Below are 13,289 nucleotides of genomic sequence, written 5' to 3' on the forward strand. Positions count from 1 at the left end.
GTGCTTTTTTTCAAAAGTCTGCGTTTGGGCTGCTTTGCCTGCCATTAAATGCATCTTGATAGAAACTGCTGCGCCCAAATAAATGCATTGCAAATAGGGTTGCCACTTTTTCTTTAAGCGAAACCCGAACACTCTAGCGACGCATTGACATTTTTTGGGGAGAATGAGTCGCGGCTTGTTCATATGTAAATATCACAGTCAAGACTATTTTCAGTGGGGGGCCAGTAGCCCCTATCTTCATTTTGGTTGACCCTGTCTGCCTGACATCATGTGTCCGGGTCTCAGCTGCCATGAAACCCGGACACAGCTTTCAAAACCCGGACTGTCCGGGTGAATCCCATGCAGGTGGCAGCCCTAATTGCAAAGTAAGTCAAGCGTGGCCCCAGAGCTGTCATCCACACTGACTTGCGTCTGATAAATGCAGGATAACAACGCCTATTTTATCGGCTCTTAGTTCCTCGCTACGTGCTTCAGTATGGTAACCCTAAGGGCCCAGTCACACCATATCCAGTGCATTCCGGCACGGTTCGAGCCTGGAACACACTGGATCGCATAAGCCGTTCTGGGGTGAAAGGGGTCAAGGTGCTGCCATTCATGCCAATGTCGCCAAAGGCACACCCTCCCGCCTGCAGTATTCCCGCCTGGAATTTCACGGATTGCTAAACTATATATAATTCCTAATCATTGATCGACTTTAAACTGGCCAAGAGAAAAAAAACGCAAAATGGTTTTTAAATATTCAGGGACTGTCTCCTAAAATTTGTAGCTTTGTTGCCTTTAAAGGAGAACTGTGAGGTGAGTGCTTTTCACTCACCTCATAGTTCTAGCCGACCTGTGACAATGAGACTGTCACAGGTCGGCTAAGTAGATCGGGAGGTGAGCGAACACATACCGGCGTTCGCTCACCTCTCGATCCTGTCACGGCTCTCTGCCGTGACAGGGGAGGGGCTGGATTCCCCCCTCCCCACTCCGATCCGCCAGTGCTGACTGGTGGATCGGACAGGGGAGGGGGCGGGTACAGCTGGCTCTGCCTCTAGATAGGCAGAGCCAGCTGTCACTCACGCAGCTGGGACGCTGCATGACGGAATAAATGTCAGTCAAAGTACCGCAGCGCTGAATACTGAAAAATGGCCGGGCCAGGAAGGGGGTTTAACACCGCGGATGTCAACTGGTTAAATAAATTTTGTATAGAATGAAAAGAATCTGCTGGTAATGATGAAACACTACAATGAAGACGATAAGGTTCCCCTGCCTGACACAGAGGCGCAGGGAGTTACTTTAATTATAAGCGATCGAAAAGAGCGTCAGACTAAATAGTAAAAGAGTCCTAATTGCTCCCTGTCTGCAGGGTCCTGCACATTCGGCCGCGCTACCATCGTGGGAGGGAGCTCAGGACCGCGAGCCGACTTGCAATTGCGATTTACCGGCGTTAGCTTTGCTACCAACTTAGAGCCTATATAGCAAAGGATGAACCTTTTCTTTAAGTGAAACCCGAACACTCTAGTGACGCGCAGACGTTTATTGGGAGAATGAGTCGCGGCTTATTCATATGTAAAGAGCACCACCCATTCATATGTAAATATCACAGTCGAAATTATTTTTAGTGGGGGGCCAGTAGCCACTATCTTATTTTGGTTGCCCCGTCTGCCTGACATCTTGTGTCCGGGTTTCTGCTGCCATGAAACCCAGACTCACCATTCAAAACCCGGACTGTCCGGGTGAATCCTGGACAGGGGGCAACCCTAGGTGCAGGTTCGCCCGGAGGTGTGTCCCTGTGCCTTTAGGGAGGAATCAGCTGCCTGTCAAGAAAGGGAATTGCTGAGTCCGAATCTGGCAATAACAACAATTTGCATCAGAAAGGAGACTGAGGAAATGCTTCCTCTTGCCTGCAGCAGACTGATGATGTCATCTCAGCCTAGGCACTAGGGTTGCCACCTTTTCTTCCAGCGAAACAAAACACTCTAGCGACGCACGGAAATGGTTTTTGGGGAGAATGAGTCGCAGCTTATTCATATGCAAATAGCGCCACCGATCCATATGTAAATATCACAGTTGAGACTATTTTCAGTAGGGGGGCCAGTAGCCCCCATCTTAATTTTGGTTGCCCCTGTCTGCCTGACATCTTGTGTCTGGGTTTCTGCTGCCATGAAACCCGGACACAGCATTCAAAACCCGGACTGTCCGGGTGAATCCTGGACAGGTGGCAACCCTACTAGGCACAGGACTGGAGCTTATTTTGAATACTGTTGCAGAGGAATGCGTTCATGCGGACTTGTGAAGTAACTGGAAAGTCCACTTTAATCTTGACAATAATAAATCGTGCGTACCTCTGGCGGTACCCAGGCAGTGGCAGCGGGCTGCATTATAATATCACTTGCCAATCGGCTGGTATAATGAGAGGGACGTGAGCATTAAGCGGGATTAATGGTCTATTATGCCGGGTCTCCGGGGGACGATGAAGGCCATAACCATTTCCAGAATAATCTCACGCTCAACGCCAGCCCTGCGCGACATCTCATGCACGTAGAATACACAAAGCTCGGGGCGAGACCGGACTCGTGTCGCTGCATCCAAAACTTTTCGTCACCTGCGCTGGGAATGTGACAGCTGAAATCTGATTGGTCAATGTAAATGAAACAGGAGATCTAATAGTTCTTTACAAAGATCGGCAACCATTGAGGATTTCCTGGGCCCCAAACACTCTGGATGGTCATGCGTGATAATAATTCTAACGGCGCTGAGCGGTAAAGACAGGAACGGAGGAGGAAATCCGGGGAAATATATAAAACTCTCTTTGGTCAATTTTACATATAAAAGTGACGCTATTCCTTTAGCTCCCATTCACATCTGTGCGTGCGTAGATGCGCGTTTTGGTGCTCATTGCTGCAGCGCCCCAAAATGCGGCTAGGTTTGTATGGTTGGCTGCGGTACCATTCATTGTCAATGGCACCCCGTCGCACCTTGCTGCACCATGCACTTTCATGTGGGTGAAACCCCATAGGGCTCATGGTGACCCTTAACCTATAATGCTCATTGTGACCCTTACCCTACAGGGCTCATTGAGATCCTTACCCCACAGGGCTCATTGAGATCCTTACCCCATAGAGCTCATGGTGACCCTTACCCCACATGGCTCATGGTGATTTTACCCCATAGGGCTCATCTTGACCCTTACCCCACAGTGATCATTGAGACCCTTACCCCACAGTGCTCATGGTGACACTTACCCCACAGGGTTCATTGTAACCCTTACCCCAGAGGGCTCATTGTGACCTTTACCCCGCAGTGCTTATGGTGACCCTTACCCCATAGGGCTCATGGTGATCCTTACCCCACGGGGCTCATTGTGACTCTTACCCCACAGAACTAATTTTGACCCTTACCCCACGAGGCTCATTGTGACCCTTACCCCACAGAACTAATTTTGACCCTTACCCCACAGGGCTCATTGTGACCCTTACCCCACAGAACTAATTTTGACCCTTACCCCACAGGGCTCATTGTGACCCTTACCCCACAGAACTAATTTTGACCCTTACCCCACAGGGCTCATTGTGGCTCCTACCCCCATAGAGCTCTTTGTGACCCTTACCCCATAGGGCTCATTGTGACCCTTACCCCCATAGGGCTCATTGTGACCCTTACCCCATAGGTTCATTGTGACTTATATGGAGGTCTGACTGAGCTTTGGGTACAGTGACTGGAGTGCAAAGCAAAGTGCATGTTTATCAACGATTACGAGAGGCCATCCCAGCGTTTTAAGCTTTATCCCTGAATAATGCATGTAAACATGCGTCTCATAGCTATGGGACCAGAAATGCTCAATTCTGCCTTTATAAGAAGCTCATGTACCTTGTCGAGCTTCAAGCGACAGACGACACAACGCTCAGAAGTGAACAGGCACCATGTTAAATGATGGGATTCTTCATATTGAGCGTTGAAACGCTTCAAACTGCCCAGGTGTGATCGGGGTCTTATTGTGCTTTAAGAAGCCCGTTCATATTGAAGGGGGCTCAGCGTACCAAAGCAGCTGCATGCCACACTTTTCTCAATGCGACGCAAACATTGTTCACACCTTTGCGCTCCTGTGCGTTTCAATGCATGTGTGTTGCGTGAGTGCTATTCAAAATGAATGTCAGTACACTTGTTGCTGTGCGTTTTCAGTAATCCGCGTTTTTGCAGTGCGTTAACACAATGCATTGGTGTGAACGAGCCCTAAATCTTTTTTGTGAATTGTATTTTTAGCACTGCACTGTTTATATGGAATCATTTGTTGCAAATGATATATGACTTAGTGTGAATAAAAGTGAAGACGTTTTCAGCCTATTATCTTTTTTGGGAATGATGGATATTATCCCGGTGATCCCGGCTCTGCACTCCACACACAGCACAGGAGAGCAGAATGACTGGCAGGCTGAATGATGAGCAGCACAGTGCTACGAAACTACATTTCCTAGTGTCCCCTGCGACTGGGGGAGGGGCATGTCTTGGGCATGTGGTCAGGGTCACATGACAGGAAAGATGGCTGCTCTGCAGGAGAGTGAGTTCACTGCACTGCAACTGTTGTTAAAGGTGAGTGTGAGAGCCGGGAGGAAATGATACAAAGTATATCCTGTGATACATTGTGTACACTGACAGCACTGAGATCATCTGTACATACACTGACATAGCAAGAAGATCATATATACACACACACACATATATATATATATATATTAATATTCATTCACTGTACATACACTGATGAGAAGTTTATTTCTGGAAGTTGTTTCTCTTTTTGAAGAACATATTTATCAAATGTATTTTCTATTTATTATTATAACAGTAAACAGACACGGATGGAGCTCTGTGTGCTCGGTGTTTGTTTGTAAAGAAAACACTGATTGTATATTATTTTGTGTTATTGTGAAACAACTGTGTATATATGTTTGTTCTCTGTATCCTAGGCTCCCTCGAAGGATGTAGTTCAGAAGCTTTGCAGAGATTCCTTCCCGAGGTCATCCATTGGCTCAGGACAGTTGACTGACAGCGTTTCCTCCAGTCTATCAATTACGACAGAAGAAGCAGCACAGGTGAGGGATGATGCATGTCTTAAAGAGGACCTGTACCCATATCTTTGAAATGACAACAAAGACACCTTTAGGAATGTTTAGTAATGACAATCTACAATCGCATACTTCTAGATAACTGCAGGGTTTTTATTCTTTGTGTACCTTGGTTTCCTTTTCCTCTCCATTCTTCTCACAGCGGCCATTTTTACTAAGGGCAAATTAATATGTCTCCCTTTAGTTCGTTGAACTCTGGCACGTGTGACAGGGACATGTGACCATTCACATCATCCCAGGGGAGGAAAATGGCTTTCTCTGAGATCTTGTGAGAATCACATCAGCATGCAGCTTGTCTGTGATTTTAGTGAAAGGGGGTAAAAGTTCACTTTAATGGGATATGGGGTGGTTTTTATCCATTACATGCTATGAAGTAATGGAATTTCGGAAACTTGAAAAGTGCTGGCATTTTGTGGCTTGTTGCAGTCGGGATGACGTGTTGCTCTGCACTGCCTGCAGGCGGCACTGTTTCATCATATTTTAGACAATTGTGGCAACATTTGAGGAAGACCCTTTTCTATTCCAACGTGACTGTTCCCCTGTGCACAAAGCCAGCTCCATAAAGACATGGGGGTGATGAGATTGGTATGGAGGAACTCAAGTTGTCTGCACAGAGCTCCGACCTCAACCCTACTGAACACCCTTCTGTTTCAACATGACTGTGTCCCTGTGCACAAAGCCAGCTCCATAGAGACATAGGTTGATGAATTTGGTGTGAAGGAACTTAAGTTGCCTGCACAGAGCCCTGACCTCAACCCTACTAAGCGCCTTTGGGATGAAATGGAACACCATTTGTGAGCTGGAGTGGAACAGCAGTTGTAAGTTCTCATCCAACAACAGTACCTCACAAATGCTCTTTTGCCTGAATGGACACACATTCCCACATGCACATTCCAACATCTTATGGAACAGATGGGCGGAGGCTATTATAGCTTTCAAAGGGGGGCCAACTTCATAATGCCGGCCATGGTGACGGAACGGGATGTCCAACAAGCTCGTATAGGTGTGATGGTAAGATGTCCTCACACATTTTACCATAAAGTGTAATCAGATTTCATTTTGATTTGAACTGTGAGTTCAGCTGCCTCAAATTCAGCTTTAGTGTGTGAGGTTGAATAAAGACACAGGCGTTACGTATGCAGTAGGGATGCACCGATATATCGGCCGCCGAAACATATCGGCCGGAAATGGCACCTTTGGCATAATGCCGAAAGAGCCATGTTTCGGCCGATACAGCGGCGCATCCCTTGTTTCTTTTCTCCCCGCTGGGCGCTGTTCCAGCGGGGAAAAGAAAGTGACAGCCGGCCGAGCGCTGCGGTGGAGAGCGCTGTGAGCGGCCGGCATCTCCTCCCACACCGCTCTGCCGCCTATCACAGTCCGGCAGAGCGGTGTGGGGGCGGAGACAGTGCTGTCACAGACGGTGCACCTCTAGTATGCAGCAAAGGTTTTGTTAAAAGAGAACTATGGCCCAGCCTTTTTTTTGCCATTGTTCTCTTTAGGGTCACAAGAGGACATATATTAATGTCCTCCTGTGACCCAAAACTCATGTAGCTGGTTATTGGCCACTATATGCTGACAGTGTAGAGGCGCGTTGCAGCCGGGACAGATCCCGACAATATTGTGGCCATCCACCCGACTGCCTGATTGTTGTCATTCTCTGTAGACTGTGTTATTGGTCTCAACATGTTGCGTTATGTTCTCCCTTTATAGGTGGTACAGGCTCTGCACACTCTCACACAGCATGTGGTGTACAAAGGCCTGACAACCGCCGAGCAGATACTGTCCGTCTTCCCGGGTGACTTTCATCAGAACCTAAAGAACCTCCTGACCAAAATTATTCTGGACAATGTGTAAGTGTGGCTTACTTTTCAAGGTTATCCGGGTGTTTGTTCCTGTATGTTCTCCTCAAAATACAATAGATAAGATAGGTATATAATCCAAACGCATATACGCTTCAAAGCCCAACACCAGGGACATAAAAAGTTTTCCCTTACAGTGGGGCTGCCCCCTCGCTGCAAGGGTTGAGTGCCTCATCCACACTCCCGCCAGCTCTCTCTGAGTTGCTAGACCGGTCCCTGCAGCCTCTTCTCACCTTCGCTCCGGCGGTCTAAGGCACACTGATGTCATCATTTACAATGCAGGTTCCATAGGCCTGCATTATGAGTGAGGGTGCAGAAGAGGAGAGTGCCAACTGCTGGGTGAGCCGTGGATCAGGTATGCAAAACAGGTTAGGTATAACAAGCAGTTAACCCATGCAGTGTGGGGGCCGCCCTACTGCAAGGGAAGACATTTCATTTCCATGAAGTCGGGCTTTCACATCATACTCTTAATGTAATTTAAAAATCTGCAGCTTCCATTAAAATAATGGCTAATGCTTCTACCATGAAGGTCCTTATCCTTCCTGTTGTAGGGTGACAACTCACTGTTCCTGTCTCCCAATCGTGCTCATGTATTGTCACTCTGTGCCTCAGTTTCCTGTTGAAGGCCATTTCACACACAGTCATGGTCCACTGCTGTCCCCATCAGGAAAAGCCTTCAATTGTGCTCCTCTCAACATGCACTCTAGCAATGGCTGCATGGCATTTCACAGGGTAGGTCTCCTCATAGTGACAGCAGTGGTTCATGCCTGCCGCCCCCTTTCTAGCCAGAGTGTCCCAAGAAGATCAGAACCATACATATCTCCCCAACCAGCTCTTAACAGTTTGGGATGCTCAAACGGGCTTCCCTCCCAGCTTCTGGCAACTTGACTGTCCTGTGTGCCGCGGACAAGGAGCTGGCTGTAGGCTGGGGTGGCCCTTCCATACAAGTAATACATGGGGTGCTGAGTTGTTCATACGGTCCATGGGAGTCCCTGTGCGGTAGGTGGTGTCTTTCCCTATAGGTGTATGTGTATTGTGGCTCATCATGGCTCGGTGTGACCCTGTGACTGATCACCTTGGTGCTGCTACCTGACCTTCTGGGACTTTTAGTGCTCCAAGCTGTGCATGTGGCAGTACAGTCCCAGCATTATAGTCAGCCATGGTGTGATATTATGGGGATCAGATGGATGTTTTCAGTACATGGACTTTCTGCTCCCTATAAAAAAAAAACAGCAGCCCACCCCACCTTAGGCAGCAAAAATGCTGTGGACTGCCCTGGTTGTCACCCATCAACAGGAAGTGCTGTTACTGCATGGATCTCCAGGTAGGAAATGTTGCAACAGATTAACAATTCTTTGCTTCAGTAAACTATATATAACGCAGAACAATGACAAACATACTAAAAAATTGATTTTGGGTTCACATGGGCATTAAGTTTTACGTGTTCTTTTCCTGTGTTACATCTACAGATCTGCGTGGAGGAACGAAGCTCAGAACACGAGCAGTAAGTGCACATTTTCCCATCTTCCTCCAATACCTGATAGAGAAGGAAGACACAGTTTTTATTGGATTGATTTGGTTCATGTATTTGAGCTTCTAGAGGAACAGAGAGGAGAGGGGGGAATTCCAGCGGGGAGCAATGACTTGACAGTCCCCGCTCTCTGCAGGGAGAAGATCGGGAACTGAGCGATCAACGGTATGTGATCGCTCAGTTCTCAAACTATAGAGCTGAAGTGTGACAGCTGCAGTATGCTGCACGTCAGCTCGAAGTATCAGGGAGAGGACATTTACTCTCCTAATAGTTCTCCTAATTAGGAGAGAGCAAAGTGAGAGAGGGATGCACCCAGCAGTAATGAAAAATGAATTTAATGGAAAAAAACCGAGCAGCTCTCGTATACTGTATGCATTTCAACTGTGTATTTAGCTGCCTGGAGTTCAGCTTTAATATTGCCCTAAATAATGTATATTATTGGTTGTGGGATTTTATGATGCTCCACATGTCCTCCAGGATTAACCCCTCTCTCCTCTCTGACTGCAGTCGCGCTGCCTCGCCTTGTAGATCTGGACTGGAGGGTGGATATAAAGACCGCATCAGATTTTATGACGCGGATGGCTGTGCCGACGTGCCTGCTACAGATGAAGGTGGGTGTCAGCCCGGGCGGCTGGGGATGTTTCTTTGACTTTCAGATTGGTACCTAGAGAACATTGTCCTTTAAGCAACGCTGTACCCATCTTATAGGGAAGAAAAGAACAACTGTTTATTTTTTAGGTAGGCAAACTAGTCATCGACTTCATGTCAAGTAAACTGACGTATGGCAGTGCTGCGAAATGTGGCCTGTGCACCTAGGTATTGATGAGCTCTGGACATGAAAGGGTTAAAACAAATCTGCATGTTTTTTCAGTCTAGATCCTCTTCATCGTTCCAATATATGGAATGAATGAAGCTTTAAGTGAATCTAGACTATTATGTGTGAATATCGGTCAAGTCAAAGTCACTGGTAAACCTGCATGCCTAGAAGTACAGGTTTAAAGCGGAGCTCCGCCCTGTCCTTCAGTCTTACACAGTTGTATTGGCTCCTCTCCTGCACTGAAATGGCTTCCTCTGATTTCTCCGCACACTGTGAGCTTCGCATAATGTACATTAGAAGCTGCAGCAAGTCGGATAGAGCGCGCCTCAATTCCTGGCTGCAGGACATCTAGCATCATGTAACCCAGTAGTAGGCAATCTTGGCACTCTAGCCGTCAGCATCACTCACAGAGGCATGATGGAATGTGTAGTTTCACCACAGCTGGATTGCCAAGGTTACCTACCCCTGATTTTGCCCGTTCCTTACCAGCCTTACTGTCTCTGCCCTGCACCTCAGTTCATTTCTTTCAATAATGGAGACTGAGGATCACATGTGGGCTTTATCTAGGGCAGTCTGTATGCAATGGTAGCCTAGCTAGGAATACCCGCTCCTCTAGACAGACAGCCATCCACCCATCAAGGTATTTTTATATTTTTATAATGCCTCCTAAGAGCCTTCCCACTGCATCAGGGGCAGGGCTGAGGTCTTTTGAGAGGAGTACTGAGCCAGGGTGCTGGGATGTTCTCAGGAAGCTATATACAGCCCCCTGCCGGCCCCTCTCGCCAACTATGATCTTCCTGCATTCCATAGAGAAGCCAGAGACCCGGTGATGATGTCACTGGGACTATAATAAGCTATGTAATGAAACCTGCAAGGTTTAATTAAAATTTTTATTAGCATGTTGATGAGGGGGGAAAGGAGGAACCAGGGAAGGCAAAAGATAAGCAGACTAAACTTCTTATTTTTAAGTGACTTTAGATTGCTGTTATGTGTGAGTGTCACGGCAAGGTCGCAGATAAAGCTGCATGCGTAGATGCACAGGTTTAATGAACGTTGTGTCGCCCTCTGCCAAGTGAGACGTGTCAGTAATTGCTGTTCATCTGGCCTGGTCATAGGATGTAACGAACACTATTCCATTACATTAGTGTTTAGAGATGCAAGGCTTTCATACATTATGTATGTCTCCCATTATGACTCTCCATCTGTTCTCTCATAGCTGGGAGGATGTCACTATAGACGAGTCCAGACACCGGGAATCTCCTTGTTTCTGTATAGAGATATGGACTGTTCGGTCTTCAGAACACTATAATCTCATTGTATCCCTGCATGTGTGTGTGCAGCTGATGGGTGTTATAATAGTTTGTAACAAATCATTGATACAATATATTATAGCATATTCAGCAGTATAATTGTAATAATTCGGGATGCACCAATAACGATTTTTCGGTATCGAGTACCGATACTTCCGGTAGCATAGAACCGGCTTCCCAGGCAAACAGGAAGCCAGGTGGTGTGTTATTACCCACTGCCCGGCTTCTTGATTGCTCGGGAAGCCGACTCAATTCTGTTTCGCCAGCTCGATGCTGATTGGCCTCGAAGCCGGCAAAACAGATATGACAATATATCTGACACGACCCCCACCCTGCAGTCACCTCATTCCCCTCACATAGATCCTTCGCAGCAGTCATTACCGTACCAGGCTCTGGGCCAGCTGGGCAGACACAGCTCTCCAAGCTCTTCCGGATCTGCCCACATCTCCTGTGTGTACAGCGCCCGCATGATCGGCCACAGCCTGCTACTGCGATGTGGCTGTTGTGGAACTACAACCCACATGAGGCATTGCAAGACTCTGACAGCCACAGGCATGACTCCCAAAATCATGGATTTGTCATTCCAGTGCAGCTGGAGTATTGAGGATGCCTCCCCCCTTAGCACATCCCAGTAGGGTAAACCTTAAACTTGCACTGGTGAAAACTACCTCCACCCAAACGGGGTATTTGTGAGCTGGGTCACTTCCCACCACACAACTAGGCTTAGACAGCACCTAGGGAGGTGGGACAAAGTGGTACATAGACTTTGTCCCCTGGGGGACAGAACACACTAATAAAAGGAGACTTCTTCTTATTTTGATTTGGTATCAGCCTCTTGGAATATATTATACAGCAGCGCACAGACTATGACAGGGAGAAGCAAGAAAAGGAGCCAGTCGGTTGTGCTTTAGTGCAAAAAGCTGATAGGAGGAGAGAGGAAAGTAATTGAGAGGAGCTTGTTAATGTGCTGCTTCTCCTTTCATTGTCCAGTCACAGGCTGTGGGGGAGGAACAAGTTGTGTAAATGTTACTGAACTACAGCAGATAAAAGATCAAGACTCGGGCCCCTGCCAAAAGGGCTGTGCTGTGTGCAGGGGTGTTCCGAGGCTGGGTGTCACCCGGAGCGGGTACCAGGTGACATCATCGCGCTTGCCCTGCCATCTTGGTGATGGACACTGGCAGAGAGAGGAGGGGATGTCCACCAGGCGGGATAAGGTATGCCGCCGTGTCCCCTCCTCTCTCTTGCAACTGTCGGGTTCTCTGTCCATGACCGATTGCCCGACTTTTCAGAGGGGGAGACACCAAAATGACAGCTAGTCATTTTGGTGTCACCCCTCCAATGGTATAAACAGCAAAAAGTATTCCCAGCACACTCACCAGCCAGCACGCAAAAAAAAAAACTTGTCTCACCGCTAAGGTTAAAAACAGAGGTTTAGATACGCGTCTTCTGCAGAAAATGTGAAAGCCGCACAGCCGCGTCAAGGCACCTCTAGATAGTGCGGTCCTAACTCTAAACTATGAGAGTCTCCATCTTGGAACACATATGTTTTGCTTGACCCCTCCAATGGTGTCACCACTTGCTGTGGGGCAGAGCTGTGTGAATCCTAGGACTTGATGGACAGAAATACAAATCCTTTGGCACATAAAACAGATCCCTTTATATGTATTTAGCTTTTCATCAGTTCAGCTTTATTAAAATGGCTCCGAGTACAAAGAGGAGCCACATTTCTGTTCCATGATTTGGGATTTTGTGCCGCTGTTGAAAATGAGTCGGTAAAGTTCTTGCATCCATGCTGTTTCTTTGTCAGATTCAAGAGGACCCGGATCTTTGTGGGCTTGACCCGCCGACGTCCACACTGACCATGGAACTCAGCAAAGAAACCTTGGACACCATGCTGGATGGATTAGGCCGGATAAGAGATCAGCTGTCTGCAGTGGCGAGCAAATAATAAACGCGGCACAGGAGGGGTGTAAAAATACCGAACTCTGCACTTAATGAGGGCCCCTGTCACCGGGAGATTGAACAGGACCGGCACTTCTGCCAAACCACCCAGAACTGTACTATTATTTTTTGTATTCTACATCGAGCTGAAAACACAATATTCATTTTATGTTAATGTAACCTTTATTATAAAGTGCTTCTGACATTTCATATTGTAAAAGCTTGCTGATTAAATGATTTTTCACTGTAATATATAATTTGTGGCCTTCCAGTTCCCACAGGCCACCCCTTATCTGTCAGTTATTGCAGGCAATGTCTGCTGCTGCAAGAACAACAATTACAGGACAAGCCACTGGAAGCATGTACCGTATCGCAGTCTTTTCGTGGCATCAGCTTAGAAGGATTCTCCCAGCAACACTGTCACAATTTAACTCGGTCATCCTGAGTATGCCCTCGGCATTCACTGAAAGAGGTGCAGAACCTCTGTGCTGCAATCCATGGAGCAGAATGTGCATATGCGGGGAAATTATATGACCTTCCACCTGTAGATTTATAATATAGCTTGAATGAATATAAAAAATGCCCTAAAAATATGGATACAGTGACAAGATTACCTGCATGAATATCATTTACTGCATATCTCTCCTTGTTAAAGTGTAATTTAAAGGACAACTGTACTTTTAATCCAGATCTTCTTCACCTTCTCATTCTCCTTCTTCTCGCTCT

The 13,289-nt window shown here is 47.1% G+C and overlaps 1 protein-coding gene across 3 annotated transcripts; it reads left to right on the plus strand.

Moving 5' to 3' along the window:
* The first annotated feature begins 724 nt into the window (after positions 1–724).
* On the plus strand, positions 725–12,702 carry COMMD9 (COMM domain containing 9). Of its 3 annotated transcripts, none has more exons than XM_018557476.1 (6): positions 725–748; positions 4,947–5,072; positions 6,816–6,955; positions 8,434–8,468; positions 9,003–9,106; positions 12,430–12,702. In XM_018557476.1, exons 1-6 carry the CDS (start codon positions 725–727, stop codon positions 12,568–12,570), a joined length of 570 nt encoding a protein of 189 aa, XP_018412978.1. In that variant the 3' UTR covers positions 12,571–12,702. The 3 variants fall into 3 exon arrangements, with proteins under 3 accessions (XP_018412978.1, XP_018412977.1, XP_018412979.1); XM_018557475.1 differs by lacking the exon at positions 725–748 and adding an exon at positions 4,489–4,572; XM_018557477.1 differs by lacking the exons at positions 725–748; positions 4,947–5,072 and adding an exon at positions 4,489–4,572.
* The last annotated feature ends 587 nt before the right edge of the window (positions 12,703–13,289 follow it).

The sequence above is a fragment of the Nanorana parkeri genome, unplaced genomic scaffold (assembly GCF_000935625.1).
Source record: "Nanorana parkeri isolate BGI_ZX_2015 unplaced genomic scaffold, ASM93562v1 scaffold285, whole genome shotgun sequence".
Classification (NCBI taxonomy): Eukaryota; Metazoa; Chordata; class Amphibia; order Anura; family Dicroglossidae; genus Nanorana; species Nanorana parkeri.